This window comes from Lutra lutra, chromosome 3, assembly GCF_902655055.1.
Source record: "Lutra lutra chromosome 3, mLutLut1.2, whole genome shotgun sequence".
NCBI lineage: Eukaryota > Metazoa > Chordata > Mammalia > Carnivora > Mustelidae > Lutra > Lutra lutra.
Window position 1 is genome coordinate 166,518,075 of NC_062280.1, and position 27,307 is coordinate 166,545,381.

At 37.4% G+C, this 27,307-nt stretch overlaps 1 protein-coding gene across 3 annotated transcripts in view; it reads left to right on the forward strand.

Moving 5' to 3' along the window:
- Window positions 1-62: 62 nt before the first annotated feature.
- PIBF1 (progesterone immunomodulatory binding factor 1) overlaps window positions 63-27,307 on the forward strand; it is a 199,672-nt gene continuing 172,427 nt past the window's right edge. The window contains exons 1-5 of one of the 3 annotated variants that reach the window (XM_047720116.1): window positions 63-292; window positions 1,336-1,643; window positions 8,341-8,441; window positions 11,402-11,600; window positions 13,929-14,048. In XM_047720116.1, the coding sequence (XP_047576072.1) occupies window positions 1,392-1,643; window positions 8,341-8,441; window positions 11,402-11,600; window positions 13,929-14,048 (672 nt within the window). In that variant the 5' untranslated portion in view covers window positions 63-292; window positions 1,336-1,391. The remainder of the gene's footprint in view (window positions 293-1,335; window positions 1,644-8,340; window positions 8,442-11,401; window positions 11,601-13,928; window positions 14,049-27,307) is intronic. The other 2 variants (XM_047720117.1, XM_047720115.1) reach the window with 2 other exon arrangements.

Sequence of the window (27,307 nt, forward strand, 5' to 3'; positions counted from 1 at the left end):
CAGGGCGGGGCTGGCCTCTGGACTACAACTTCCAGCATGCACTGCTTCCCGCGTTGGGGTGGATCCAGGCTGAGTTCCGGCGGCGAGGGCGCTTGCACGCAGCCTCTTCCTCCGTCCTCCTGCCCGCTCGGGAGTGGTTGTCTTGGTTACGGGTCCTAACGGTCCCCAATCTGAAATTCCTTCTGGAGGAGCTGCAACCTGAGTTTCTGTTTGGGGGACACTTTCAGCTCCTTGAAGAGGCGGCGGTAGTGGCTGATCCAGCCTTAGACGTGGAGTAGTTGAATCTTTCCAGGTAGCTCGCGCCTATCCCTTCCTTTCAACACGGGGCAGGGAGTCATCCTACATTGCCAAGTTTGCCTTTTCTTCTTCACTCCACACATGTGGGCTGCCCCAGCCCCCGATCCTTTATAACCAAGATGTTGCTTCTCTCAGATTTCACCTTTCTTTACCCTTTTTCCCTTTGGGAGGGATGCCGTTTGCCCTCCACACGCTTTTCTAATCATTTAGTTTAGAAAAGCTGATGTCTGCAATACCGTATATAATTTATTATGTCATGTAGTGTTGAAACGAGAATTGCTAAAATTCTTGTGAAAGGGTAAGAAGTTCGATTTAGAATACTTGAGTTTATCTTTTCTACGTTCCTGTTTTCCTTTTATCTGGAAGTCTATTAGAATGTTTTTGTCTCACTGTTTCCCTTTTTAAAAAATCTTAAGTGACGCCTCATTGCCTGCAGAATAAATTTCGAACACATTTTGACATTCAAAGCTCTCGCGGTCTTGATTATTAAAGTTATATGGGTGTTTGTGTATGGGGGATAGGGCGAGTCCTACTCAATATCACAAAGGCTTGGCTCTAGCAAGACTATCATTATCTTCTGCTATTGTGCATTTTCGCCACTTCTGTACCAACATTACTTCTTGCATGCTTTTCTCTTGTTGCTGCTCTAAATCCTTCAAGATTCTAAGTAGACATAACTTTCTCCTGATCAACTCAGTAGTGATTTCCCTAACCTTGAACACGTGCTGCTTTTATTAGTAGCTTTCCTGGATACTACTGACTGGGGCTTTTATCCTTAATCTCGAACATTTCTTTGTTTCTTACAAGTAAGATTCCTGTCCCCAGGAACTGGGCTTTTTATTCATCAAGAGCAAATTCATAGTAGGATTTAATGAGCTTGGCTTAATATGTTTGATTTGAGCAGTAATTTACTAATCTGTAAGATGAGGGGTCCTCCAGATTGTCTAATAACTACTTAGGCATTCATTAGTATCTCTTTAATATACTTAAGCTTTCCATAGAGAATGTTTGAATACATTTAATATTTTTAACCTGCAGAAAATTGAAACTGAATTGGAGAAGAAAACTGAGCCATTAAAAAAAAAAAAAAAAAAATGTCTCGAAAAATTGCCAGGGCATCAAAAAAAGTGAACATCTCTAGCTCTCTGGAATCTGAAGATATTAGTTTAGAAACAACAGTTCCTACAGATGATATTTCATCATCAGAAGAGCGAGATGGTAAAATCAAAATCACCCAGCAACTAATCGAACGTAAGGAATTACTTCATAATATTCAGTTACTGAAAATAGAGCTATCCCAGAAAAATATGATGATAGACAACTTGAAAGTGGATTATCTTACAAAGGTAAGATTAAGTGTAATTTTTGTTACCTTTATGCGTTATTGTCTTCAAACTGAAGATAAATAATTAAAATTTTATATATGTAATCTGAACTCGAAATGATACATTTATCATTTCAAAAAGAAAATTGTATTTTCTTGCATAGTTAAAGCTTTTTGGAAGGAGAGGGAGAGTGAATTATACTTCTGTGTATTAAATAAAACGTCTTGAAAGGGGATGATTTGAAGTTGGGCAGGGATGAATTGCTTCTGTAGGCTCAATTTTTAAAATATAGCATGTGTGAGGTATATCTTTTTAGGTGTTTTTTTTCTAGCCAAGATGTTTTCTGCTTCATTGGGAATTACTGTTGATGTGACTAGTTTGATCATAATTATATTATTGAGTCAGTGTAGTCCTCTGCCCTGGAGATTCAGTGTCTTTGGTATCTTTGCCAAATAGGAAGGAATGTCCTGGTCCTTGTTTTTTTGTTTTGTTTTGTTTTTGCCTTGTGTGGTTATACTTAAGAGTATTTTATATAAGATCTGGTAAAGTCACTAACTCTGAGAAATTTATAGTGATTTCAGAAAGACAGGAGACAAGGGGTGCCTGGGTGGCTGAGTCAGTTGAGTGGTTAAGTATCTGCCTTAGGCTCAGGTCATGATCCCAGCGTCCTTCCCGGCTCGGTGGGGAACCTGCTTCTTCTCCCTCTGCCTGCCGCTCCTCCTGCTTGGGCACAACTCTCTCTGTCTGTCAAATAAACAAATAAAATCTTAAAAAAAAAGAAAAAAAGAGAGAGAACAGGAGACACTTAACTCTTACTACTTCTGTCTCTGAGAAATTTTTTTCTTTCCAATAGTAGATTCTCCACTTTTGCTCTTGATCCCACCTCTTCCAACCCCTGCCTTTTGTTGTTTCAGTTATACTTTCTCTCTTAAGTCAGTTTCCTATTTTAGCTTTTGCCAATCATAGCAATATACTTTAGTATTTTGCCACTAGAAAAAAAAATCATTGACCATGTCTCTCTAGGAAAATGAAGTGTCCTAAGCCCTAAATGTTCAAGGTCTTAATGAAGTAAAGAAATACTTTGGATAAAGTTATTAGAAATATTAATGGCTAACATTTATTGAATGCTTACACCTAGACACTGTTCCATGAGCTTTTCATGTGTTCTTGCACTAAACTTCACAACAACTCTGTGAGGTATAAGTGCTTTTAGTGGAATTTTCTCTATCCTTTAACACTGAATGAATCAATAGAAAAAGTAAGAGTAGTAGTTCCTGACATTTAGTAAGCGCACAATATGAATTATCACTGCTCTTGTCTACTAAAATATTATTCTTATTTTTCATTCCCTTTTTTCTCTGTGCCTTATATACATGTTCATAGGACTACCTGACTTTGTTTTGGTATTTATCTCTCTCAGCAGACTGTGAGGTTCATGAGGGTTTCTTTGGAGATACTTCTTGTATCTCCAGCACTCAGGACAGTTCCTGGCACATTGTAAGTGCTCAACTACCTTAAATAAAGGACTGAACCGTGTTTTGCTCTTGATAAAACAGAATCACAAATGGTTAATAGCATAGCAAGGCCATTTAGATGGGAGTGATGGAGCCAGGTAGGATTCAGACTGAGAGATCTAAAGCCCATACTCTACCCAAGTGAAATTGAAATGTTTGTGTAAGTTGCCCCAAGAATAGAAAGCGGTTTTTCTTACTGTGCCATATTCTCAAACTTGTACAGGTGTATATACCGTAACATGAATGGTTCTTTTAAACATTTTTCATTTAAATTCAATTTAATTAACAAATATTATATTATTAGTTTCAGAGGTAGAATTTAGTGATTCATCAGTTGCATAGAACACCCAGTGCTCATTACTTCAATTCCCTCCTTAATGCCCATTACCCACTTACTCCATCCCCTATCTACTTCCCCTTCAGCAACCCTTAATTTGTTTCCTATAGTTAATGAGTCTCTTATGGTTGGCCTCCCTCTCTGTTTTTGTCTTATTTTATTTTTCTCTCCCTTCCCTTATGATCCTCTGTTTTGTTTCTTAAATTCCACATGAGTGAAATCGTATGATAATTTTCTTCTCTGATTGACTTGTTTCACTTAGTATAATACCCTGTAGTTCTATCCATGTCATTGCAAATGGCAAGATTTCATTTTTGATGGCCGAGTAATATTCCATTGTATATATGTGCTACACTTGACATTATTAAAAATAAATTTCCCGGGGCGCCTGGGTGGCTCAGTGGGTTAAAGCCTCTGCCTTCGGCTCAGGTCATGATCTCAGGGTCCTGGGATCGAGCCCCGCATGGGGTTCTCTGCTCTGCGGGGAGCCTGCTTCCCTCTCTCTCTGCCTGCCTCTCTGCCTACTTGTGATCTCTCTCTGTCAAATAAATAAATAAAATCTTTTAAAAAATAAATAAATAAATAAAATAAATTTCCCTTACTAGACTATAGATAATAAAAGTCACAGGAAAAGCTGGGGTGCCTGGGTGGCTCAGTGGGTTAAAGCCGCTGCCTTCGGCTCAGGTCATGATCCCAGGGTCCTGGGATCGAGCCCCACATCGGGCTCTCTGCTCAGAGGGGAGCCTGCTTCCCTTCCTTTCTCTCTGCCTACCTCTCTGCCTACTTGTGATCTGTCAAATAAATAAATAAAATCTTAAAAAAAAAAATAAAAAAAAAGTCACAGGAAAAGTAAATTTCTGCGGACTATAAACCTATCCTTGCAATTAACATTTAAATGACCCAATTTAAGTTAATGAGCTTCCTATCATTAGAAGCATTAAAGTCATCCTGATTGGTCAAGTGTCATGGTTTAGGTATTTTTGCTGTGGAAAGAGGTTGAACCAACTGTGCAGTGTTCTGGACATGAAGTTCAGCTACTAGGACCAGAGGCTTAGAAGGTGGTCGCTGCTTGTGTAACACAGGAGAAGGATTTTGTTTCTCTGGTTTAATGGAAATCTGAAAGTAGGTAATTTAGATTTGGGGTGGTTACTCCTTGATATTGTTAGAAACCCAGGCTCCTTTTAACCTTCTGCACACAGCTGTTTTAAGCATGTGCTTTTCACCTCAAAGTCACAGATGGCTGATCTCCCTCCAGTATAGTATCCATGTTACAGACAAAGATAAGAACGATAATGGGAAAATGGAGCACATGCCAAAGGACTCATTCTCCTTTATTTTTTTTAAGATTTTATTTATTTATTTGTTTACTTATTTATGTATTTTAAGATATTATTTGTTTATTTATTTGAAGGAGAGAGTAAACCTGCGCTACCAGGGGGAGGGCCAGAGGGGCAAGGAGCGCAAAATGGAGAGAATCTGAAGCAGACTACCGGCTAAACACACAGCTCCACGCACGGCTAGGTCTCACTATCACAAGATCCAGACCTGAGCCAAAACCAAGAGTCAGGCACTTAACCAGATGAGCCACCCAGAAGCCCCACAACTCAATTCCCTTTTAAAAAGCTTTCCCAGAAGCTCAAGCCAGTGACCTCAATAAGCTAGAGCTATATAGCATGAGCACTTTAGCTGCAAGGAGTGGGAAGGGAAGCTGAGAAATGTATATATTTAACTGGATACATTGTTGTCACTAATAAAAATCAGAGTTACATTAAAAGAGAAGAGTGGGGTGTTGGCAGACAAGTAGCAGATTTTTTCCTATTCATCACAGTCTTTTTAAGTTAGGAAGTCTGTGAACCTATGAAATTTAAGGTCTTTTCCACAACAGTATGGTGGCAATACAATTTTTACATTTGTTAGAGTTTATTCCTAATGTTAGAGTTTTTTACTATGAATATCTTGATCCATGTTGATTTGATTTCTCCATATCCAAAAATAAGAACACATTTCTCCAAGGGAACTCAAAAGTGTTGAGTCCCACTTCCCTCTTGCTCACTGAGAGAATTTAACAGGTTAACAGCTTAGGCTAAGCCTCCTGATTCTAGAGAATTGTTAGCTTTCCATTTTTACCCCTGCCCATGGATGCCTAAATCTCCTTCCTTGCTTTACTTCTTCATTCCTTTCCTCTTCAATCTTCATGCCTGTCAATTTTTAAATGCCAGAAAGTCTTTTTATCTTTCACTTGAGATCTGTTGGTTCCTTATTACTTGGGAAGTAAATGGAGGGGTGCATCTTCCCAGCTTGATTATCTCTGAGTTAAGGAGCCTAAGTTAGAAGCCAGTTAAAATTGTGAAAGTTGTAACCCTGGAAAGAGTAGAAGTTTCTATCCTTTTGGTAACAGCATTCTTGAGATGCAAAATAATAATTATGAGGAATGTGGTTGTCTTTTGTTGATTTAAGACATTTATTGAGGCATGTTGCTGGGAATATAACTGGATATGGCAGGGTCCCTTTTTTATGTAGATGAAATTCAAGTGAGATTTATGATCCCAAAACAAATGGGAGATCTTCAAGGTCATGTGACACAGCATCACTTAGCAATGGGAGTTTTCTACTTTAGATAAGGAGTCAGCAAATTTTTTCTGTAAAGACCCAGACAGTAAAGATTTTATGCTTTGCAGGCCATATGTGGTCTAGCACATATTCTTTGTTGTTTATTTTAACCCTTTACAAACACAAAATCTATTCGCTTATGGCCTGTAGAGAAACAGGATGTAGGCTTGATTTGGCCCATTGCCATTGTTTATTATCCCTTGCTTTAGACTGTGTAATCAGAGAAGCCACTGGCAGATTTTAGGCAATTAGAGTTACATGTCCTGGTATTTGTATTCAAAATGGCACTGAAGTAATAGACCAAGGACAGATAAGGTAGAAGTAGAAGACAGTTAATTAGGTTATTGCCTTATGTAAGACTTAAGTTTTTGGCTTCATCTACTGGAGCCATTTATTGAGAAATGGAAGGCTGGGAGAAGACTGATCTGGGAGGTAAGATGTAAGTTCTGTTTTGAACATGTCAAATTTTAGATTCCTATTAGACTCCTAAATGGAATTGTCAGAGTTTAGGGGTGAGTCTATGACTCTGTGTGTGTGTTTGAGTGTGTCTGTGTGGTGTGGTGCATATAGATGGCACTAAAAGCTATCGGATTAGATGACATTATCTAGTGAGAGCAGAGGGCCCCAAACCACATGAAGTGGAGTCCAACATTTATAAATAGTGTAGAGGAAGAAGCTGAGAAGCCTACAAGTGGCCAGTGGGTTTGGAGGAAAACAAAAGAAAAATAACATAGGGGCGTCTGGGTGGCTCAGTGGGTTGGGCCTCTACCTTCAGCTCAGGTCATGATCTCAGGGTCCTGGGATCGAGCCCCACATCGGGCTCTCTACTAAACGGGGAGCCTGCTTCCTCCTCTCTCTCTGCCTACTTGTGATCTGTCTGTCAAATAAATAAAATCTTTAAAAAAAAAAAAAAGAAAAATAACATGGAATCCAAAATAGGATAGAGTCATCTACTGTGTTAAATCATGCTGTCAAATTAGATAAATATGCTGAAATTACGAGTGGACTGAGTATTAAAAGAGGTGATTCAGAATACTTTTACTGGAATATTATGGGAAAAAATATTGAAGTTTTGCTCTGATGGTGAGCAGAGAAATGGTACATTAGCAAAGGGAGTGGTGTGATCAAGGGAGTGTTGTTTGTTGTTCTTTTCAGTGGTTGATAGAAGTAGTTTGCTTAATGATAGGAATGATCCAGTAGAGGTGGGGAATTTATTGATGCAAGAGGAATCCACTTGAATATATTAAAGATTGGCTGTTAAATTAATCAGTTTTTAAAAGATGGGTAAGAATTACCTGTGTTGAAAGGAAAAGAAAAGAATTTTTTAATTAGACTAAGAACAAAACCCAAGTCCATGGGGGCTTAAGAGAGACCACAGCATATTTGAAGAATGGCAAGCACTTATTTTTCCTGGAACAGAGTATTCTTTTAAGCTAGCGACCAGAGAAGAAAGGAGCTGGCAAAGGCCAGATCAAGAAGTACTGGTACATTATGCCATGAAGTTTCAAATTTATTTTGAAAACAGTGAAGATTCTCTGAAGGATTTAAAACTGGGGAAATAAGTTTTTGATAACATTTTTTAAAAGAAATTAAGGAAGATAAATTTGGAGGTTGACAAAACTGCGCACAAGGAAACAATTCTGGTGAGAGACGGTAGGGGTCTAACTGAAGACTTATCAGTGGATGGAGCCATTTTGACAGCTATTTATGAAGTGGACTTGACAACAACAACCACAACAAAATGGTGCTTATCAGAATAAGCTCTGAGCAGAAGTAGACATCAACATTGACTTAGGTATTTTTTGTGTCAGAGACTAGGGAGGTGCAAGGAATATACGATTAGGTGAGGCTGAGGGCTAGTGTTTCTTGGACATTTGTGACATCACTCACGGAGTAGTCATTTGGAGATGTATGGATCAAGAGGACAAATGCAGGGTCTAACAAGGAAGTAATTACCTGGGCAAGGCACCAAAATAAAATCCCAGTTGTTAGTGGGCTTCTCAGTGAGTGGGTTAAGGGGAAAAAGCAGTCTTAATGACAGCCTGGCAAAAAACCCTTGTATGTGGCTACAGTTTGAACCATTTGTATGAACAGACTGTAATTTGTTAATACAACCATTGCAGAGGAACCTATATCCATTTTTAGCCTGTTGCTTTTAAGCATTCTTTTTTTTATTTAACGTTTAGTATTTTTCAGACATCTTATAGTGATAAATTTGAAAGTTGACCATATAATTTACCTCTTTCTCTTTATTAAGATTGAAGAATTAGAAGAGAAACTTAATGATGCACTTCACCAGAAGCAGCTACTAACATTGAGATTAGACAATCAATTGACTTTTCAACAAAAGGATGCCAGGTAAGAAAGTTTTTTAAAAACAGCAATACCTATTTAGCCATTAAAAGTAATTTCGTTACCTATTTATGCATGCAATTATAAGCTAAAATAGAGCAATTTTAAGTCAGCGATGGTAAAATTTTTATATCCAAACCAACAAAAAAGATTACTTGATACAATATACAAAATATAAAAAGTCAGGACACCTGGGTGGCTCAGTGGGTTAAAGCCTCTGCCTTCGGCTCAGGTCATGATCCCAGGGTCCTTGGATCAAGCCCCATGTTGGGCTCTCTTGCTCAGCAGGGAGCCTGCTTTCCACTCTCTCTGCCTGCCTCTCTGCCTACTTGTGATCTCTCTCTCTCAAATAAATAAATAAAATCTTTAAAATAAATAAATATATAAATATATATATATATATATACACATATATATATATAAAGTCAAAATTCAACATTCATTCAGCAAACATTGCTGATGTAAGTGATCCATAAATGACAATGGAAATTCTCTAAACTCACCACCACTTAACCTGTTGTCTGGATTAAACTTTCTTCATTTCCTTTGTAAAGCACACTAATTCTCATGGCCCATTTAACTCTGCATGTTTAAATTATTTTCTATTTTGCTTGCATTCTTTCTCCCAGTTGATTATTCACAGAGACTCCCATTTTATTTACTGTCAAATGTGCCTATGATAGTCATTCTTACTGAACTATGTAAACAATGAAATATGAGTGGAAAAAAAGATGAGCTCCTTCTATGAAAACTATAAGGAATTCTTTGAAACAATGTAATAAAAGTGAGTGACTAAAAAAAAAAAAAACCATCAAATTAAGTTAAAGCAAGACAGATTTGAAAGTTGGGAACAAAAAAACAAACAAATCCATAGAAAAGCATCCTCTCAGATTTCTTCCCAAGTGTCTTTTACGGTAAAGAAATTGAACTTGGCTGCCACGAACAATGATTTACACAAAAACAAAGCATACCTTTGTATTTTAAAAAATCTGAACCCTGTGTAGAAAATCTGACAAGTGACTGCTTCTTTCTGTGTGCTAATTAGAAGTAAATGTGTGAAGTGCTTATCTTTTCTCTTTGTAAGATTTCACTGTTTAACTGATACTTAAAAAAATTATCTAACCAGTGACCAGGAACTCTAACATTAGACCGGCGGTTCTGAAACTTTAGTATGTACCAGAACCACGTGGAGGTCTTGTTAAAAAGGATTGTTGGGTCCCACCCTCTGATATTCTGATTTGGGTGATTCCTAAGAATCTGTATTTCTACCAGTTCTCAGGTGATGCTGATGCCACAGGTCTGGGGACAATACTTTGGGAACCAGTGCATTCAGTGGTAGGGCTTCTACTGTAATTCTTAAGGCAGTTTTCAGAGTAAATGATGCTGAGAAGGCAGTTGAAATGATATTGCAATAATACCCTTGATATCGATGTTAGTAAAAAGTGGTTGTTGGATTTTTAATATAATTTGAAGGTTGCGGTTGCGCTGATGTGTTATATGTGGGGTTCAAGAGAAAAAAAGGAGGGGCGCCTGGGTGGTTCAGTGGGTTAAAGCCTCTGCCTTCAGCTCAGGTCATGATCTCAGGGTCCTGGGATCAAGCCCCACATCAGGCTCTCTGCTCAGCAGGGAGCCTGCTTCCCCCTCTCTCTCTGCCTGCCTCTCTGCCTATTTGTGATGTCTCTCTTTGTCAAATAAATAAATAAAATCTTTAAAAAAAAAAAAAAAAAGAGAGAGAGAGAGAAAGGAATCAAGGATTGTGGCAACATTTTTGGTTCAAATAAATGAAAGGGTGGAATTGCTGTCAACTAAGATAGGGAAACCACAGGGGAAGAGGTTTGTGAGTGAAGAGTGAGAGTTCAGTTTCGGACACATTCAGTTCAAGTTGTTATATTAGAAATCTGCGTGTAGGTGTTGAGTTTGGTCTAGAGATACAAGTCTGGGAGGCATTAGGATACAGAGAGTATATATTTAAGTCATATGACTGGATGACTTGGCCAAGGTAGTAAATACAGAGAGAAAAGAGGGCCAAGTACTAATATTAAGACAAATCAGAAAAGGAGACTGAGAAAACACCACTGGAAAAATGGGAGAAAAATGACAAGAGTATAGTGACTTGGAAGTCAGGTGAAGAAAGTGTGTAAAGGGAGAGATCAGTTGTGTTAATAATCATAAGGTCAAGGATGGAAAGAACTGAGAATTGATCATTAGCAATCTGGATGTCATTGGCCACCTTGAGATTTCAGGAGAAAGATAAAAAACTAATTGGCATGGGTTTATGAGGAAGGGCATCAGATGGTGAGTCTAGACAACTTTTGAGAAGTTTTGCTGCGTGGAGGAGCAAGCAGAGGGGGCAGTGAAATGGGGTCAATGTTCTTTTTTTTTAAGGTAGGAAAAGTAACAACATGTTCGTATGTTGATGGATGTGATACAGTAGGAAGGGGAGAGAATCAGTTGTCCCTTCCTGCTCAAAATCTTCAAATAGGCAACTCATGATAGCAATGTCTGCTACATGTATTCGTTAAGAATGATTATGTACAGATTACCCCCTTTATCACCTCATTGGTTGAATGAATACTTTACAGTGGTTCAGTGTTGCTGTCTTCAAGCAGTATACCTTAAAGTATCTGCATAGAAAGAAATGAAAGTTATTTTGATGAGTAGGGTCCAAAATAGATGTATAAAGTTTAAATCTTAAGAGGGGAAATGTATGATTTTATAATTTGAATTTTGAAAATTACTCTTTAAGAATATCAGTTTTCTATTTAACAATTTATGTGGTTGCACATTTAGTAATGAGTATAGAATCATTTTGTGTTTAACTGCTTAAATAAATAAGCATTTACCTGGAGCCAAAAACACTAGAGAGTTGCTTATTTCATGTTTTTATGTTAATATAAAAGGTAACTTTGAGAAAATTAAATCTTAAAGATGTTTTTAAGCTTGCCATAAATTCTTTCCTAATGTAGAAAATATCAAGAACTAATGAAACAAGAAATGGAAACTATTTTATTGAGACAGAAGCAACTAGAAGAGACAAATACTCAGCTAAGAGAGAAGGCGGGAGATATTCGCCGAAACTTGCGTGACCTTGAATTGACAGAAGAGCAATATGTGAAACTAAAAGATTTTCCTGAAGACCAGCTTTCTATTCCTGAATATGTATCTGTAAGTGTGTTGCATCATTTTAAAAAAACTGCATGTATTTTCAAATTAGATTTGTTAATTATGTAATAGCCAAAATCTGCAAAGTACCCAGTTAATAAATTATTTTGTTATTTTCTGGCCCTGATCTGGAAATGGTGAATGGTATTCAGATCACCAAATTTTAAAGGGTCTCGACCTTTGATCTCCAAAGTCAAGCAATAAATAGGGCTATGAAGTTAATGGCTACACAGTCCCTAGAAATGAATCATTTTATCATAAACTGGTAGTTTACATTGTTTTCAAAGTTATATTATAGAGATAACAGATTAGTGGTTGCCGGGGGGTGGGGATAGTAGAGGAGAGAGGAGTTGGTGTGATGGAAAAGGAGTTAATGAAGGAGATCTTTGTGGTCTACTTCAGGATCTGTCGTGTGTTGGTTATACAGCTACACATAGGATTCATCTATGGCCTGTCTCAAATTTTTTCATGTCAGCATCCCTTTACATTCACAAAATTACTGAGGACCCCAAGGAGCTTCTAAACAGAAGAAAAGAATATATGGGCTATATCTATTAGTATTTATCGTATTAGAAATTAACACTGAGGGGTGCCTGGGTGGCTCAGTGGGTTAAAGCCTCTGCCTTCAGCTCAGGTCATGATCCCAGGGTCCTGGGATCAAGCCCCGCATTGGGCTCTCTGCTCAGCAGGGAGCCTGCTTCTCCCTCTCTCTCTCTGCCTGCTTCTCTGACTACTTGGGATCTCTGTCAAATAAATAAATTAAAAATCTTAAAAAAAAAAAAAAGAAATTAGCACTGAGACATTTTTAAAACACAAGAATACATAAGCACTCATTCCATTAGCCTTAAAGGTGATGATCTCAGCACACATCAGATAGCCACTGGCAAACACCACTGAACTGGCATAAGAGAAGGAGAGCAGGACAGAGGAAAAAAAAAAAATCTTAGTATTATTAGGAAAACAGTTTTAATCTTATGAATTCCCTCAGAGGGTCTCACATGAAAACTGCTGATTTGTGATATATAGATGTCATTTCACCCTTAGAGGCTTGAACTTTTTCATATGTAAAAGGATTGATAATAATAATAGTACCTCATTAAAAAAAAATAATAATAATAGTACCTCAAATAGCTCAAATATATTTTTTTCTGTCTAAAGTGCATTGTTCAAGACAAATCAGATGTCTCACATGCTGTCATTGTGACTTTATCCATAGTAGGTACCAAGTGGCCTACCAATTACAGTTATACAGTTCTTTGGTTTGTTAATGTTCTTTGTTATCTTTTGTTTTTATAGACGGTATTATCCTAACTAGTTAGTCATACACAAATTCATTGTATTGAGGACTACCTCTTACCAGATGTGGTACTCTAGCTGTTCAGCAATGTATTAAGGAATTGCAGACTGCATACCTATATAATAAATAGGCATAATTACCCTCTCCTAATTTGTTCATGGCTTCTTAATTTTATAGGAATTTGTCAGATGGAACACTTTACTAGATTAGGGCAGACAGATTCCTCTGAGAGAATTATGAGTGAGAAGAGAGGTCTGAACTGAATGGAAGTAGTGATATGAAAGACCCCTCCTGATTATCCCTTACACAGCAATGGTAGCCGCAGGGCTTCACCAGGAGCCTAGGATGTAGGCTTATCATCTGTTTCAGCAAAAGAGATAGAGCAGGGTACAAACGAGGCAAGAATTCTGGCCTTCGTGAGCTTACATTCAAGTGGAGCAAGATAGACAATAAATTAAAAGTAAATGCAGAATGTCATAAATCCTATGGAGAAAATCCTATGGGAGTGAAACTAGGAACTGCCTTCAGGTGGGGGTGCTATTTCTAATCAGAGGAATTAGGCCTTTACTGATAGGGTGACATTTGATCAGATACCTAAAGGGAGTGAAAACATGAGCCATTCATTTGTATGTGGGAAGAATTCTTCTGTCAGAGGAAATACAAGCAAAACTCAAGCACTTAATGTGTTCAGGAAGTAACAAGAAGCTAGAATGGAATGGGCAGTGGTGGAAGATGGGAAGTAAGTAGTAAATGGAGTATAGATGGGAAGAAAGACACGGTGTCAGGGGTGAAGTATAGATAATCCGGGCTTTGAGGAAACTTAATTGAACATTAAGCCTTAAAGTATTAGTAGTCAGGGTCAGTTCATTACAAACCAAACTTGCTTATACAGGCATATAATGTAAAACTTAATGTATTCCTTTTGTTTCCTTAATATTTTTATTACTTATAATTGAGGGTACTATAAATTAGTAAACTTTAATTGCAACTTGGGATTCTAAAACTGCTTATTAATTTGATTTTTGTTTTTAAAGATTCGGTTCTATGAACTAGTGAATCCATTAAGAAAGGAAATCTCCGAACTGCAAGTGAAAAAGCATGAACTATCAGAAGAATTAAGTGAAAACAAAGGCCACTTGAAACAACTGACAGAGGTTTGTATGATTTTGATCAGTGGTGGGATGAAGCTCCATGTTTTATTCTAGGGAGTTCCTCAAGATTTGTGGCAGGAATATAAAAGTCAGTGATAACAAAATGGGACTGGGGGATGCCGACTACACTATTATTCAGGCAGTGTGAAGGTTAAATTGGAAATAGTCATCTTAAAGATTGACAGGGTAGGTCTGTGATATTGACCTCTAACCCATGGTTGAGCATTTTGTTGTAATTCCTTCATTCTTGGTTCTTCATTACAGATTAGCCTTGTTTGTGATATGAACGGGGAGCTACTACCCATTTACCATTTTGCCTCTTCATTAAGTACATTAGTTTTCCTAATGTTGGTTTGGAACATGAGTACTGATGTAAGTAAGCATCAGCCTCAGTGATGTGCGTGGTGCCGTGCCATGTGCTGGCAGCAGTGAACTCAAAAAGAGGGAGCGTCTGCCCTTCTAGAGTTCAAACTCCCAAAAATTAGGCTTAGAACCTCAGATGATGTCTTGACACTCATTTTTCTGTGTGACATTGAATAAGTCATTTAATGTTTCCTGCTCTTGTCAAATAGAGGAACTAATTCTGCTTGTCTGTTCATTTTATTGAATTGCTCATGTTTCTGTTTCAAAGTAAAAATGTCATTTGTAGCAAAGTTGCATGTAAATACTGTTATGTCATATTTCAAGGGCAGCTTTTACCAAAGATCTAATTTCCAGAAATAAATAATGATAATTTAATTTACATTTCGATGCCCTAATTTTACTCTGTTAGTGCTGGACAAAATCTATTTAGGTCATTAATGTAGAGCCAATATTAAAAGCAAATGAAGGCTCATCTTCCTTCCTCTCCTCATAGGAGTGATGAAATCAGCAGGAGTGATGCCAAAGAGGCAGATGTGCCGATATGAACCCTTCTACAAAGTTCTGTTGTGGGTTTTTATTTCTTCTGCTAACCTGCCACATTGTGCAGGTAAATTGTTTTGCATATTTTAGAAAGATAACTTTTAATTTTTATAAAATTTGCAAAAAAAAGTAAGGGACAAACTTAGAAGGCCTCAGTGTGACTAGTTGCTAATTTTATAGCCTTGGCCAAATCATTTAATCTCTATTTCTGCAAAGTGCCCAGGATGGTAGTAGTCGTGGTGACGCGTTCATTGGGTTTATTGAGGACAAGGCAATTAAATGGGTTTTCAGACTTGGTTCTGTAGCATCTCATGGTACCTTAGCTTCCCTCAAGGATTTCTTATTTTTTAGGAGGAGGACTGGAAAAGTTTCCTAACCTTGTTTATACCAAACTACCTCTTTTTAAATGACTTTAATAATTGGGAATTCTAAGACTGGTTTCTCTTGAACAAAGGATTCCTGGGGCCAAAGAGAAAAAAAACTTTTGTAATTCTAGAATTATCATTAGTATGTGATATAGTTTTACTGTGCAGTAGAGCAAATCTCTCAACTCTGAAGGGTCAGTAATGGCATTGTATCCCAGATTTTTGTTTGTTTCAGCCTTGCTCATAACATTTTTAGTATTTTATTGATAAGAAGACATAGATAGGTAACACTGGTTTGACTCATTGGGTTCCTGAGTGTTTTTAGTGAACTAATAACTTTTTTTTTTTTTTTAACTAATAACTCTTGAACAAAGAAGCAGCTTTGTTTGTAAACCTGTACTAGGATTCTTCAGAGAAACAGAACCAATAGGATATCTGGAGAGAGAGGGAGATCTGTTTTAAGGAATTGGCTCACAAGATTGTGGAGGCTTGATGAGTCCAAAATCTGATGGTATAGGCTGGCAGGCTGGAGATTCAGGGGAGAGTTGTAGTTGAAGTACAAAGACAGTCTGCTGACAGAATTCTTCTTGCTCGGAGGAGGTCAGTCTTTGGTCTAGTATAGCTTTCAGCTGATTAGATGTGACCCTCACATTATGGAGGGTAATTGACTTTTCTCAAAGTCTATTGATTTAAATGTTATTTGTTTTTTTGTTTGTTTCAAGTTTTTATTTCTAGTTAACATAACAGTGCAATATTGGTTTCAGGAGTAGAATTTAGTGATTCATTACCTTACGTGTAAGGCTTATACCCTGTGCTCATCACATATGCTCTCCTTAATGCCCATTCCCCACCCATCACCCCTCCACTTTATTTTCTGTCATTAATAATTTTCTGTCTCTTAAGGTTTGCCTCCCCCCTGACTTCTTTTAATTTAGTGTTAATCTCTGAATTAACTGGGTGGCTCGGTTGGTTAAGCATCTGCCTTCTGCTCAGGTCATGATCCCAGGGTCCTGGGATTGAGTCCCACAATGGGCTCCCTGCCCAGTAGGGTGTCTGCTTCTCCCTCTCCCTCTACCCCCTCCCCACTGCTTGTGTGCTCTCTCTCTCTCTCTCTCTCAAATAAATAAAATCTTCTTTAAAAGGTGTTAATCTCATCTAAAAAATACCTTTGCAGAAAGATCTAAATAGTTCTCAACCAAAATAAAAATAAAGTAAAATAGTATTTGACCAATATAGCCAGTTGACATATGAAGTTAACCAGCACAGGGGCACCTGGGTTTCTCAGTTTTGGGTAAGGGCCTGACTCTTGATTTTGCCTCAGGTCATGATCTCAGGGTCATGACATTGATCTCCGCCTTGGGCTCCATGCTCCGCAGAGATTCTGCTTCTCTCCCTCTCCCTCTCTACCTACCCCTCCCCCAGCTCACCTGCATGTGTGCTCTGTCTCTCTTAAATAAATAAATCTTTTTTTTTTTTTTAAAGATTGTATTTATTAAAAAAAAAAAAAAGATTGTATTTATTTATTTGACAGAGGGGGATCACAGGTAGGCAGAGCAGCAAGCAGAGAGGGGGAAGCAGGCTGCATGCCAAGCAGAGAGCCCGACACAGGGCTCGATCCCAGGACCCTGAGATCATGACCAGAGCGAAAGGCAGAGGTTTAACCCACTGAGCTACCTGGGTACTCCTAAATAAATAAATATTTAAAAACAAAACAAAACAAAATAACCATCACTGAACCCTTCCATGTGCAAGTTTGTTTCTTAAAGGTTTATCACCTCTCAGCTGAAAATACAATTCTCTGTCTTAAACCTTTCCATAATTTATTAATAGAGAATTGAACCACAATCAGGAAAAAAGAAATTAAGAAATTAAGCAGTGTGTTGTCTACCTAATAAAAGGTCTTAGAAGTTTAGAGAATATGATATAGACAGAATAGAATTACATTTATATTAAAGTCTCCCATAAAGTTTGATTCCTTTGGTCTGTCAAGGGCTAATTCAGGTCAGCTTGCCCTACACTGAGGAAAAATCAACTGAATATTTTTAAATTAAAAGACTTCCTTATAAGGATATAGTGAACAATAAGTATAATATTTAATATTAAAAGAAATTTTGCTTAACTGTGTACTGTGAGGATTTTTGTGGGGGGGGATTTTTTTTTAATGGTTTGTTATTACTGCTCTAATATTTGGAAAATTCACATATCATCAAGTTTTAACTGTGCATTTGACAGTGGCATGATGATATTGGATGAAAAACTTATTCTCTACCCACTTTGCCCCTAGTCTTCCCTACTTTCTCTGCCCCAACTCCTCCATCTACAAAATAGGATGAGAATATATAACACCCTCCTGATATGGTCATTATTAGAATGAAATTCATGGAGTAAATATTTGTTGTACATCTGTTATGTGGCAGGCATTGTTCTAGGTAACTTGGGATACTACAGCAAACAAAACAATGATCCCCGGCCTCATGGAGTTTCTGTTTTTGAAAAGAGTACAGGGAGGGGCACCTGGGTAGCTCAGTTTTAAGTGTCCAATTCAGGATTTCAGCTCAGGCCATGATCTCAGGATCTCATGGGCTCCACACTCAGTGGGGAGTCTGCTTGAAAATTGTCTCTCCCTCTGCCTCTTCCCTACACTCGTGGACGAGCACTCTTTCTCTCTCTCTAAAAAAATAAATCTTTAAAAAAAAGAGTACAGGGAAATAAATAGTTAGCATATCATAGAGGAAGTGGGAATAGTAAGTGTATCATAGAGGAAGAAGTTGATAACTGCAAAGGATAAAAGAAAAAATATCAGTGCTGCATGAAGAGCAGGGAAGAAATCATATTCAGAATTGTATAGGGTCAGCCAGTAGGCCTCACCGAGGAGGTTAGAAGTTTAGAAAGACCTGGAGCTGAGGGAGACAATGAAGTTTTCAAGGAAGAACTTCCAGGCAGAGGAATGGTCAGTGCAAAGGTTAAGAGGGTACCCTCTTTGTGGAGTGATGTTTGTGGAGCGATGAGGAAGCCAATATGACTGGAATGATTGAAGCGAGAGAATAGTTAGGTAAGATCAGAGAGGTAAAGGGTTTTTGAAGTCACTGTTAGGACTTTGATTTTTAATCCTAAGTGAAAGGAAGTGAAAGGAAGTATTACAGGATTTAGGGACTTTGATTTTTAACCCTAAGTGAAAGTAAGTGAAAGAAAGTATTGCAGGATTTAGGGAAGCGATGTGACATGATCTGACATATTGTAAAAGGATTATTCTGGCTGGTACATAGTAGACCCTTAAAGAGTATTAAAGAACTTTGTTAATGTCCCAGAAAATTTTTTTTTCTTTTTTTTTTTTTTTTTTTTGCTGAGAATAGGCTATAGAGCTATAAGGATGGAAGCAGAGGGACTTGTTAGGAGACTTGTAGTAATCTAGGTGAGAGCTGATAGCGCTTCGTATCAGGGTGATAGCAGTGTATGGGCTATGAACTGGTTGGATCCTGGATGTATTTTAAAAGTAGAACCAGTGGGGGCACCCTTCTAGGGTTCCTTCCCCTCCCTCCTTGGGAGCTTTGTATTATCACTTAGCTCAAAAAACTTTGCTCTCCTTCCCACCAGTCTGTCTGGCCTACCTCTTTATCTTTGATTCTTTGAAGGCACATGACCGAGAACCATGGGCACTAATGGAGAAAAAAATCCTGTAACACCAGGGGATGGGGGTGAGAGGACAAGACTGATGTTGTTTAAGGGTACAAACTTACAATGAGTAGTAAGTAAGTCATAGAGATCTAACTCACAGTATAATAAATATAAACAATACTGTACTACATTATCAGACTTACTAAGAGACTAAAATGTAATTATCCCAAAGACTTAAAGGAATGGATAATTATGTAATGTGGTATAGGTGCTAAATATAGCTGCAAAAGCAATCATATTATAATACAAATATGTCAAGTTAGCACATTGTACATCTTAAATATATACAATTTTTTAAAATCAGGGCTTTTGATGATACCCTGTCTGTCCTCATTCTAAATTCATATTCTCTTCCTGATGCCAAACTTTGCCTTCATAAAAATGACAAGAGGGGGGCGCCTGGGTGGCTCAGTGGGTTAAGCCTCTGCCTTCGGCTCGGGTCATGATCCCAGGGTCCTGGGATCGAGCTCTCTGCTCTGCTGAAAGCCTGCTTCCCCCTCTCTCTCTGCCTGCCTCTCTGCCTACTTGTGAATCTCTGTCTGTCAAATAAATCAATAAGATTTAAAAAAAAAAAAAGAATGACAGGAAGGGTGCCTGGGTGGTTCAGTTGTTAAGCATCTACCTTCAGCTCAGGTCATGATCCCACAGTCCTGTGATCCACTAAGATCAAGCCTGCTCAGTGGAGAGCCTGCTTCCTCTTTCTCTGCTGTGTTTCCTCTCTGGCTCTCTCTCTCTCTCTCTATCAAGTAAATAAATGAAAATCTTTAAATAAATAAATAAATAAAATTAAAGGATGGATGGATGGATGAATATTGGGATTTCCTGATGAACTGGATGGAGAACGTGAAAGAAAGATAGGAGTCAAATTAACTCCAAGGTTTTGGGACTGAATAACTAGAAGGATGGATTTGCATTCAGTTGAAATGAATAGGTTGTGGGTGAGGCAGATTTAGGGTTAAAAGAGAGTTCAAATTTTAGCCACAGTGAGTTTTAGAGATCTGTTGGATTTACAATTGGAAATACTTGGATATACAAGTCTGAACTTTGGAAGCTATATATTTGGAAGTTGTTAACATAAAGATAATATTTAAAACCAGGATGAGATCACCAGAGGAGAGTGAATACAGAGAAGAGGGCCAAAGCATGAGCTCTGGGGCACTTCAGTATTAAACCAGTGGGATGGGAGAGGGGGATTTATCAGTGAGATGAGAAAACCAAGAGAATTTCATGTCCCAGAAGCCAAAGGAGAAAACTTTGTCAAGGAAGAGAGTCAGTCATTTCAAATGCTATCCACAGGTATAGTGAGATGAAGTCTGAGAAATCACATATTTAACAGGGTCATTGATAATCTCGCCAGGAGTAGTTTTGTTGGAGTTGGTGAGATCAAAAGCTTGATTACAACAGTGTGTTTAAGAGTAAATGGAAGAGGGGCGCCTGGGTGGCTCAGTGGGTTAAGCCGCTGCCTTCGGCTCAGGTCATGATCTCAGAGTCCTGGGATCGAGCCCCGCATCGGGCTCTCTGCTAAGCAGGGAGCCTGCTTCCTCCTCTCTCTCTGCCTGCCTCTCTGCCTGCTTGTGACCTCTCTGTCAAATGGATAAATAAAATCTTTAAAAAAAAAATAAAAAAAAAATTAAAAAAAAAAGTGGGTTAAGAGTAAATGGAAGAAAAGGATTTGGAAACAATTCTAGGCAGCTCTTTCTCTGGGATTTTGGTTGAATAGGGAAACGAAGGGCTAGGGCTGAAGATGACAGGGAAAGCAGGGTGAAGGGAAAGAGTTTTAGTTTTGTTTTAAAGATTTATTTATTTGAGAGGAAGAGAAGGAAGGAGTGAGCACACAAAGGGAGAGGGAGAAGCAGACTTCCCACTGAGAGGGAGCCTGATGCGATGCAGGGCTCCATCCCAGGACCCTGGGATCACGACCTGAGCCGAAGGCAGCCACTTAACCCACTGAGCCACCCAGCTACCCCAGGGTTTGTTTTGTTTTTAAGGTGAGAGAAATCACAACTAATATACATAAAATTACATTGTAAACCACAGAAGGTTTTTCATTGTCAAGAACAGTAGAAAGATATTCATCTAATTGCTAACCAGCAGCATAAGCAGTGCTGTTAGATACCAGATGTACTTACGTTTAAGGCTTACCGCTTCAGTGCACTCCATATGATAAAAAGAGCCATCTGTGTTTGGGGCATAGCCCGTAATATAGGCTTTTGTAATTATATATTTGAGAATAAGTATTAGAACACAGAGGTGTTTGTTGGTTTAATTACTCCTGGTGAGTTTTAAAGAATTTTATCTTCATAGCGCACATAATGGCTTTTAAAATAATAATTATTTTATCTGTAAGTGAGATCATTTATCTCTCAATGGTTTGAGTTTAATTTTATATGATCTTTTTACCAAAAGGCAGAATTCAGTTTAAAAAGCAACTGAAGAACGTGATTATAACCACATATAAAGAAGAGAGAGAAAATTATGATTGTTAAAGGAAGGTTTATAAAAAAGAAGTTGATCAAAAAATTTATTGAATTAGAAGGTGGGTTGAAGAGGTAATGGAGATTGCCAGGTTACCGGAGTTCCCTTGTTATCAGTGAGAGTCATTGTTCAGGACTTCTTTAAGTCTTCACAAGCACCTGGTTTATTTAAAGCACTAAATGAAATTGTTTTTCAGTGCAGATTTTTGGTTTTGGTTCTTTTACTTGAAATGTTCTCATTTGGGTGCTTTTTACCAATTGGCATTTCATATTTCTTTCTTCTTTATTATGTGTGCTATCTGTTGGGTATTTATTGTTGGTGGCCAGAGGCAGGCAATGAGAAACTCAAAAATGCCCATCACACACAAATGGAGTGGCGATTTTTTTTTTAACTTTTCTAATGGTGTCCTTAATTTAGATCAGTCCAAAAATATAAATATTCTTTTGGACTATTGTGAGAGAAAACTTGGATTCCTTCCTAATGGGAATAAATATTTTGGTTTTTAGTGGACAGGTTGAAACGCATCCAATGAAAGATGCTCATTGGTTCTAAGCTCTCCTAAATTTGACAAAGAAAGGAACTGTTACTTCATTCAGTAAGCAGTACGATACAGTGCCATGGTAAGCCTTGGGACAAGGTCATGGTATTAATGGCTGCAATCATTATGAAGTTACTTATATTCAATAAGTCACAATTCAGAATTTTTATACTATTTGAATAATCTCTTCATATAGTAATTCAGCAAACATCTTAGTCTTTATATATTTAGGGTTGGATTTTTAAGGGAGGTAACATGGGTCTTATACACAATGCTGTGTAATTTTGAAAAGGAATAAAATGTGAGCTTTGGAAAGAAAAACATTACTAGGCAGTATTCACCCAAGAACTTTAAAAGACCTCAAGGATGCATTTCACAGTGCAGCAAATGTATAATCTTATTATCCAAATAGAGAAGTTAGAGTAGATTTAATTGCTTGAGAGATGGTAAATTGTCTACCTGTCCTTAGAAACTAAAGACCTTGATTACTACGAACTGATCAACCACACTTCTCTTCTTACTGAGCTTGTGGAATGCATGAAGATTAGGATACTGAATATTTATGCAAGTGTAAACCTATAGGAGAAGGTCAAAACAACAATTTTATAAATGAATATAAATGAACAAATTGTGTATTATAATATTTCACTTGGGTGATAACTGTAAATGTGTATAAAGAGGAAATAGGAAATGGAATATGTAGACTTCTAAAAAGCCATTTGCAGACTTCCAAATTTTAGTTTAAAAAAAATTTTAAGATTTTTTTAAAATTTATTTGACAGAGAAAGATCACAAGTAGGCAGAGAGGCAGGCAGAGAGAGAGGGGGAAGCAGGCTCCCTGTCGAGCAGAGAACCCCATGCGGGGCTCGATCCCAGGACCCTGAGATCATGACCTGAGCCAAAGGCAGAGGCTTAACCCACTGAGCCACCCAGGCGCCCCAGTTTTAAAAATTTTGACAGACTTCTTAAGAATTATTATCATGAGCTCTTGGAGAATTGCTTTCTCTTCAGTGTTTGAAAGATGAAAGCCAGAAAGTAGGAATAAAAGAAACTTTCTGAAAAATGAAAATAGAAGTATTGTCCAGAGATAACTATTAAGTCCAATCTTATTCAATACTTAAGATTTTAAGATTTTATGTGTTTATTTTAGAGAGAGAGAAAGCATGCATACAAGGGAGGGTTGGGCTGAGAGGGAGGGAGACGGAAGGGAAAAGAATCCCAAGCAGACTCCCTCACTGAGCACAGAGTCTGGCATGGGGTTTGATCTCATGACACTGGGATCATGACCTGAGCCAAAACCAAGAGTCAAAGAATGGTTAACCAACTCTGCCACCCAGGTGCCCCTCAGTACTTAACCTTTTAAAAACATATTAGAGGGGCACCTGAATGGTTCAGTCTGTTGGGTGTCAGACTGTTGATTTCAGTTCAGGTCATAATCTCAGGGTCGTGGGGTCAGGCCCCATGTTGGGCTCTGTGCTCAGCATGGAGTCTGCTTGATTCTCTCTCTCTAAAATAAATAAATAAAATCTTAACAACAACAACAAAAACTTATTCCTTAAACAAAACAAAACAAAAAACACGTTATATTAGAAAGGAAGCCTAGAGGAGAACCTTGAGTTTGGAGATAGTGAAGTTTTTCTTAGTAGTAGAATACAAAACTAAAAAAAAAAAAAAAGAAAAAAGAAAAAAAGAATACAAAACTAATAAAGCAAATCGGAGGATGATCTCAAAAGATAAAAAGACTAATTATAACCTATGTGTTTTCTATAACCTCCTAGCTTATATTTCCCAAATTCGCACATTCAGAATTGGTCACCAGCCCTAAAGAGTGTAATGTATTTCTAGTTCATTATAAAAATTTTCAAGCAAAGATAACTTCAAAGAATTTTACAATGAACACCAGTATATCAATGACCTAATTTTACCATTAACATTTTATTATACTTGTTCTAATCACATCTATCCATCCAGTCACTAGTCATACTTAAGTTTTATGAGAAATCACCAAACCATTTTTTTCCATGTATCAATGGTTTGTTCCTTTTTATTGCTGAATAATATTCTATTGTATGGATATATTCATCAACCAGTTGGTGGGCATTTGAGTTATTTCCACCTTGGAGACATTATAAATAAAGCTGCTGCAAAAATTTCACATGGGTTTTTGTGTGGGCATGTTTTCTTTTCTCTTTGGTAAATACTTAAAAGTGAAATTTTTCAGGGTGCCTGGGTGGCTCAGTCATTTAAGTGTCAGACTCGTGATTTCGGCTCAGGTCATAATCTCAGGGTCGTGGGATTGAGCCCCGAGTTGGACGGGGGTGGAAAGTCTGTTTGGGATTCTCACTCCCTCTCCCTCTGCCCCTCCCCCCAACTTGTGTGTGTACATGTGCTCTTTTTCTCAAATAAATAAATAAATTTTTAAAAATCAAAGTGGAATTTTTCACTTCTAGATTTCCCTTCAGTTTATTATAGTTTTTATTTCTCTGCTATTTGTGTATTCATTGTGAGCATATTTTCCTTTCACCATTGAGAATAGTTAAATCACTGCTTCATTTGAAGCATTGTTGCTAATTCCAAAATCTGGGTCATCTCAAAGTTGATCTCTGTTAGTTGCCTTTTATTTATTTTTTAATTTTTTTGAAGATTTTATTTATTTATTTGTCAGAGATAGAACAGAAGCAAGGAGAGCAGCAGGCAGAGGGAGAAGGAGACTCCCCAACATGGGACTCAGTTCCAGGACCCTGGGATCGTGACCTGAGCTCAAGGCAGATGCTTAATTGACTGAGCCACCCAGGCGTCCCTCTGTTAGTTGTCTTTTAAAAATGGGTCACATTTTCCTGCTTCTTAAGATGTCAACTAATTTTAAATTGTTTATTTAAAACATAGAGTAAACTTAGATTCTAGCGTTATGATTTTATGTTGCAGAGACTAGCTTTGTGTTCCCCTAGACAGTGCCATTGTTTTTGCTTTATCAGGAAATTAACTTGGTTGCACTCAAAGTGCATACTCTTTCTCTTGGGCAGCATTGCAAATTTCAGTTCAGTATTTTTGGCATTAGTATGTGGCTTCTTGGGTCCTCCTAACATGTGCGTTGTTTAGAGGTCAGCCAGAGATTGGCAGAGATTATCCATGGAAGTCAAGGTTACCTTCTCTACTTGTCTGGAATTCTCTTCTTACATTAGGTTGGCCCAACCTGTGTCTTCTGGTTCTTCAAGCTAAAAAGACGAAGGATTTTCTGTTACATGTTTATACATCCAACTTGGCACAGAGTAAGCCTACCCTCAAGCTAAAAGCCATAAAAAAAAAAAAACAAAAAAAACCCACGTAAGATCAGGAGACTAATCCAGTGCTATTCCCTCCTTCCTTGTGCAAACGGGCTCCCCTCCAGAATCTGCCTGACTTGGGTCACTCTCCTGTACCTTCAAGTAGTTGTTTTAAATTTTGTTCAGAACTTATGGTTGTTCTCTGTACTTAACAGAGCCATTACCAGAAGCAGAACCACCTTACAATTTTGTTTTAAGCATAAGTGAGGAAAGAGAAAATCTAGTCTGTGCATGTAAACTATTTGATTTCGAGATCCCCTTACTTCTTAAAAAAAGAAGTAGCTCCATGGGAGACTTTTTTTTCACCATATTTGGCTGCGTACTGACATGGATGATGATGTGTCAGGCTCTATTAAAATATTAAGAAAAATATTAAAAGCAGAATAAAACATATTGCTGGACCTTTTACAAAATGTGCAGTTTTGAACACTGTAACTTTGGTTGTTTGTACTTTTTATTTATTAGTAATTATTGAATTCCTGATAAAGTCATAGAGTTTGGAGCTTAGAAACAAAATTCGTGTAATCAGAGAGGTGAGTTTAAGCTCTAAAGATATATAAAAACTAGAATGTGTCAAATAAACACCAACAGTTAGGAAAAAATGTGACCAAAATTTATAAAATGACAACACAGATGAGGATTGAGTTGCAAGAATATAAACTTGAGACGAATCCAAGAAAAGTATTATGTCATAGAACAAGTAGTAAATTAATGGAAACTTAAAAAAGAAAACAGCAGCCAACAAATATAGCTTCAAAAATGACTGCAATAATGACAACTCCACTGTGGTTTTCTTTTAAGAGAAACTAAGATACTTGTTATGTTTCTGAATTGAGACTGATAGCTCAGAAGACGTTTTGTACTTAACTAAGACTTTTCCTGGATTGGGTTAGTTTTTTCCAAAATGATCTTAATTTTTTTCACCACACGGTGGCAGCATATATCCATCTATGTCTTTAACCAGTTTTGGTCTGCTGGAAGTCTTGCCATTTTTGACCTGAAGGCCAAAGTGTTACATTGTTACCTTATTTTCGTTTATATTCCTTACTTCATATCCACTGCCTAAAACCAATCAAATACTATTTTAACTAATAAAATCCATATTTATTACTGAAAGAAAGAATTTTAAAAACAAACTTTCCTGGCATGATCTGTATTCTTTAGATCAAGGTTATCTCAATTATTACACTGATTTCATAATTATACCTAACAAATATTCAGAGATGTTAAAGCCCCGTAAGTATGCAGCTAACTCTGTTTTTGTTTATATAATCCATTCAGGCAGATATAATGTGAAAACTATTTTAGAAATTGAGTAGAACGAGATTTTCGATCTTTAAAAAAGAAGTCACTCTTCCTGATACGCCAGTTTTAGTGGATTTCTGAGACCTTTTTTCATAATTTTTTTTCACATCTGCAATTAAATTTAGAAACAATATCTAGAAACTAACATTGGAAAATAGGCCCCATCTTCTCCAAGTTTAGAGTTTGTTTATAAGTGTCAATGATTAGTCTAATTTTAGCATATTTTCAGCTGTATTATGTGTGTAAGCTTGTGTACAGTACTTAGTGTTTTCATATGTACTGTACTTTTACATTCTACTTATGAAATCTCTTCATAGCAGGTCAGAATTTTGGTTTAATGTATATAACTAAACTGTGTGCAGCTGTTTTGCTACTGTAGAATTATTTCAGTATGTTTCTTTAATTTCAAAAGAAAAAAAATGTTAACAGTACTATGAGAGCATTAATGAGTTTGCCCTTAATGAAGCTATAAAGTTTCATGAGGAAATGGTGAAATATTTTTTTCTTATGAGAACTTTGGTAACTAGGAAGCAAGAAGAGTGTTTTGTTTAAGATAACTTCCTTGTTTAGAAACTTAGTTACTTTTGTTGAGAAAAATTCTGCAAGATTACCTTGAGGCTCATTTTAGGTATTCATGTGTGAGTAATTCGGTTGATTTTAGCTGTACGAAAATGAGGT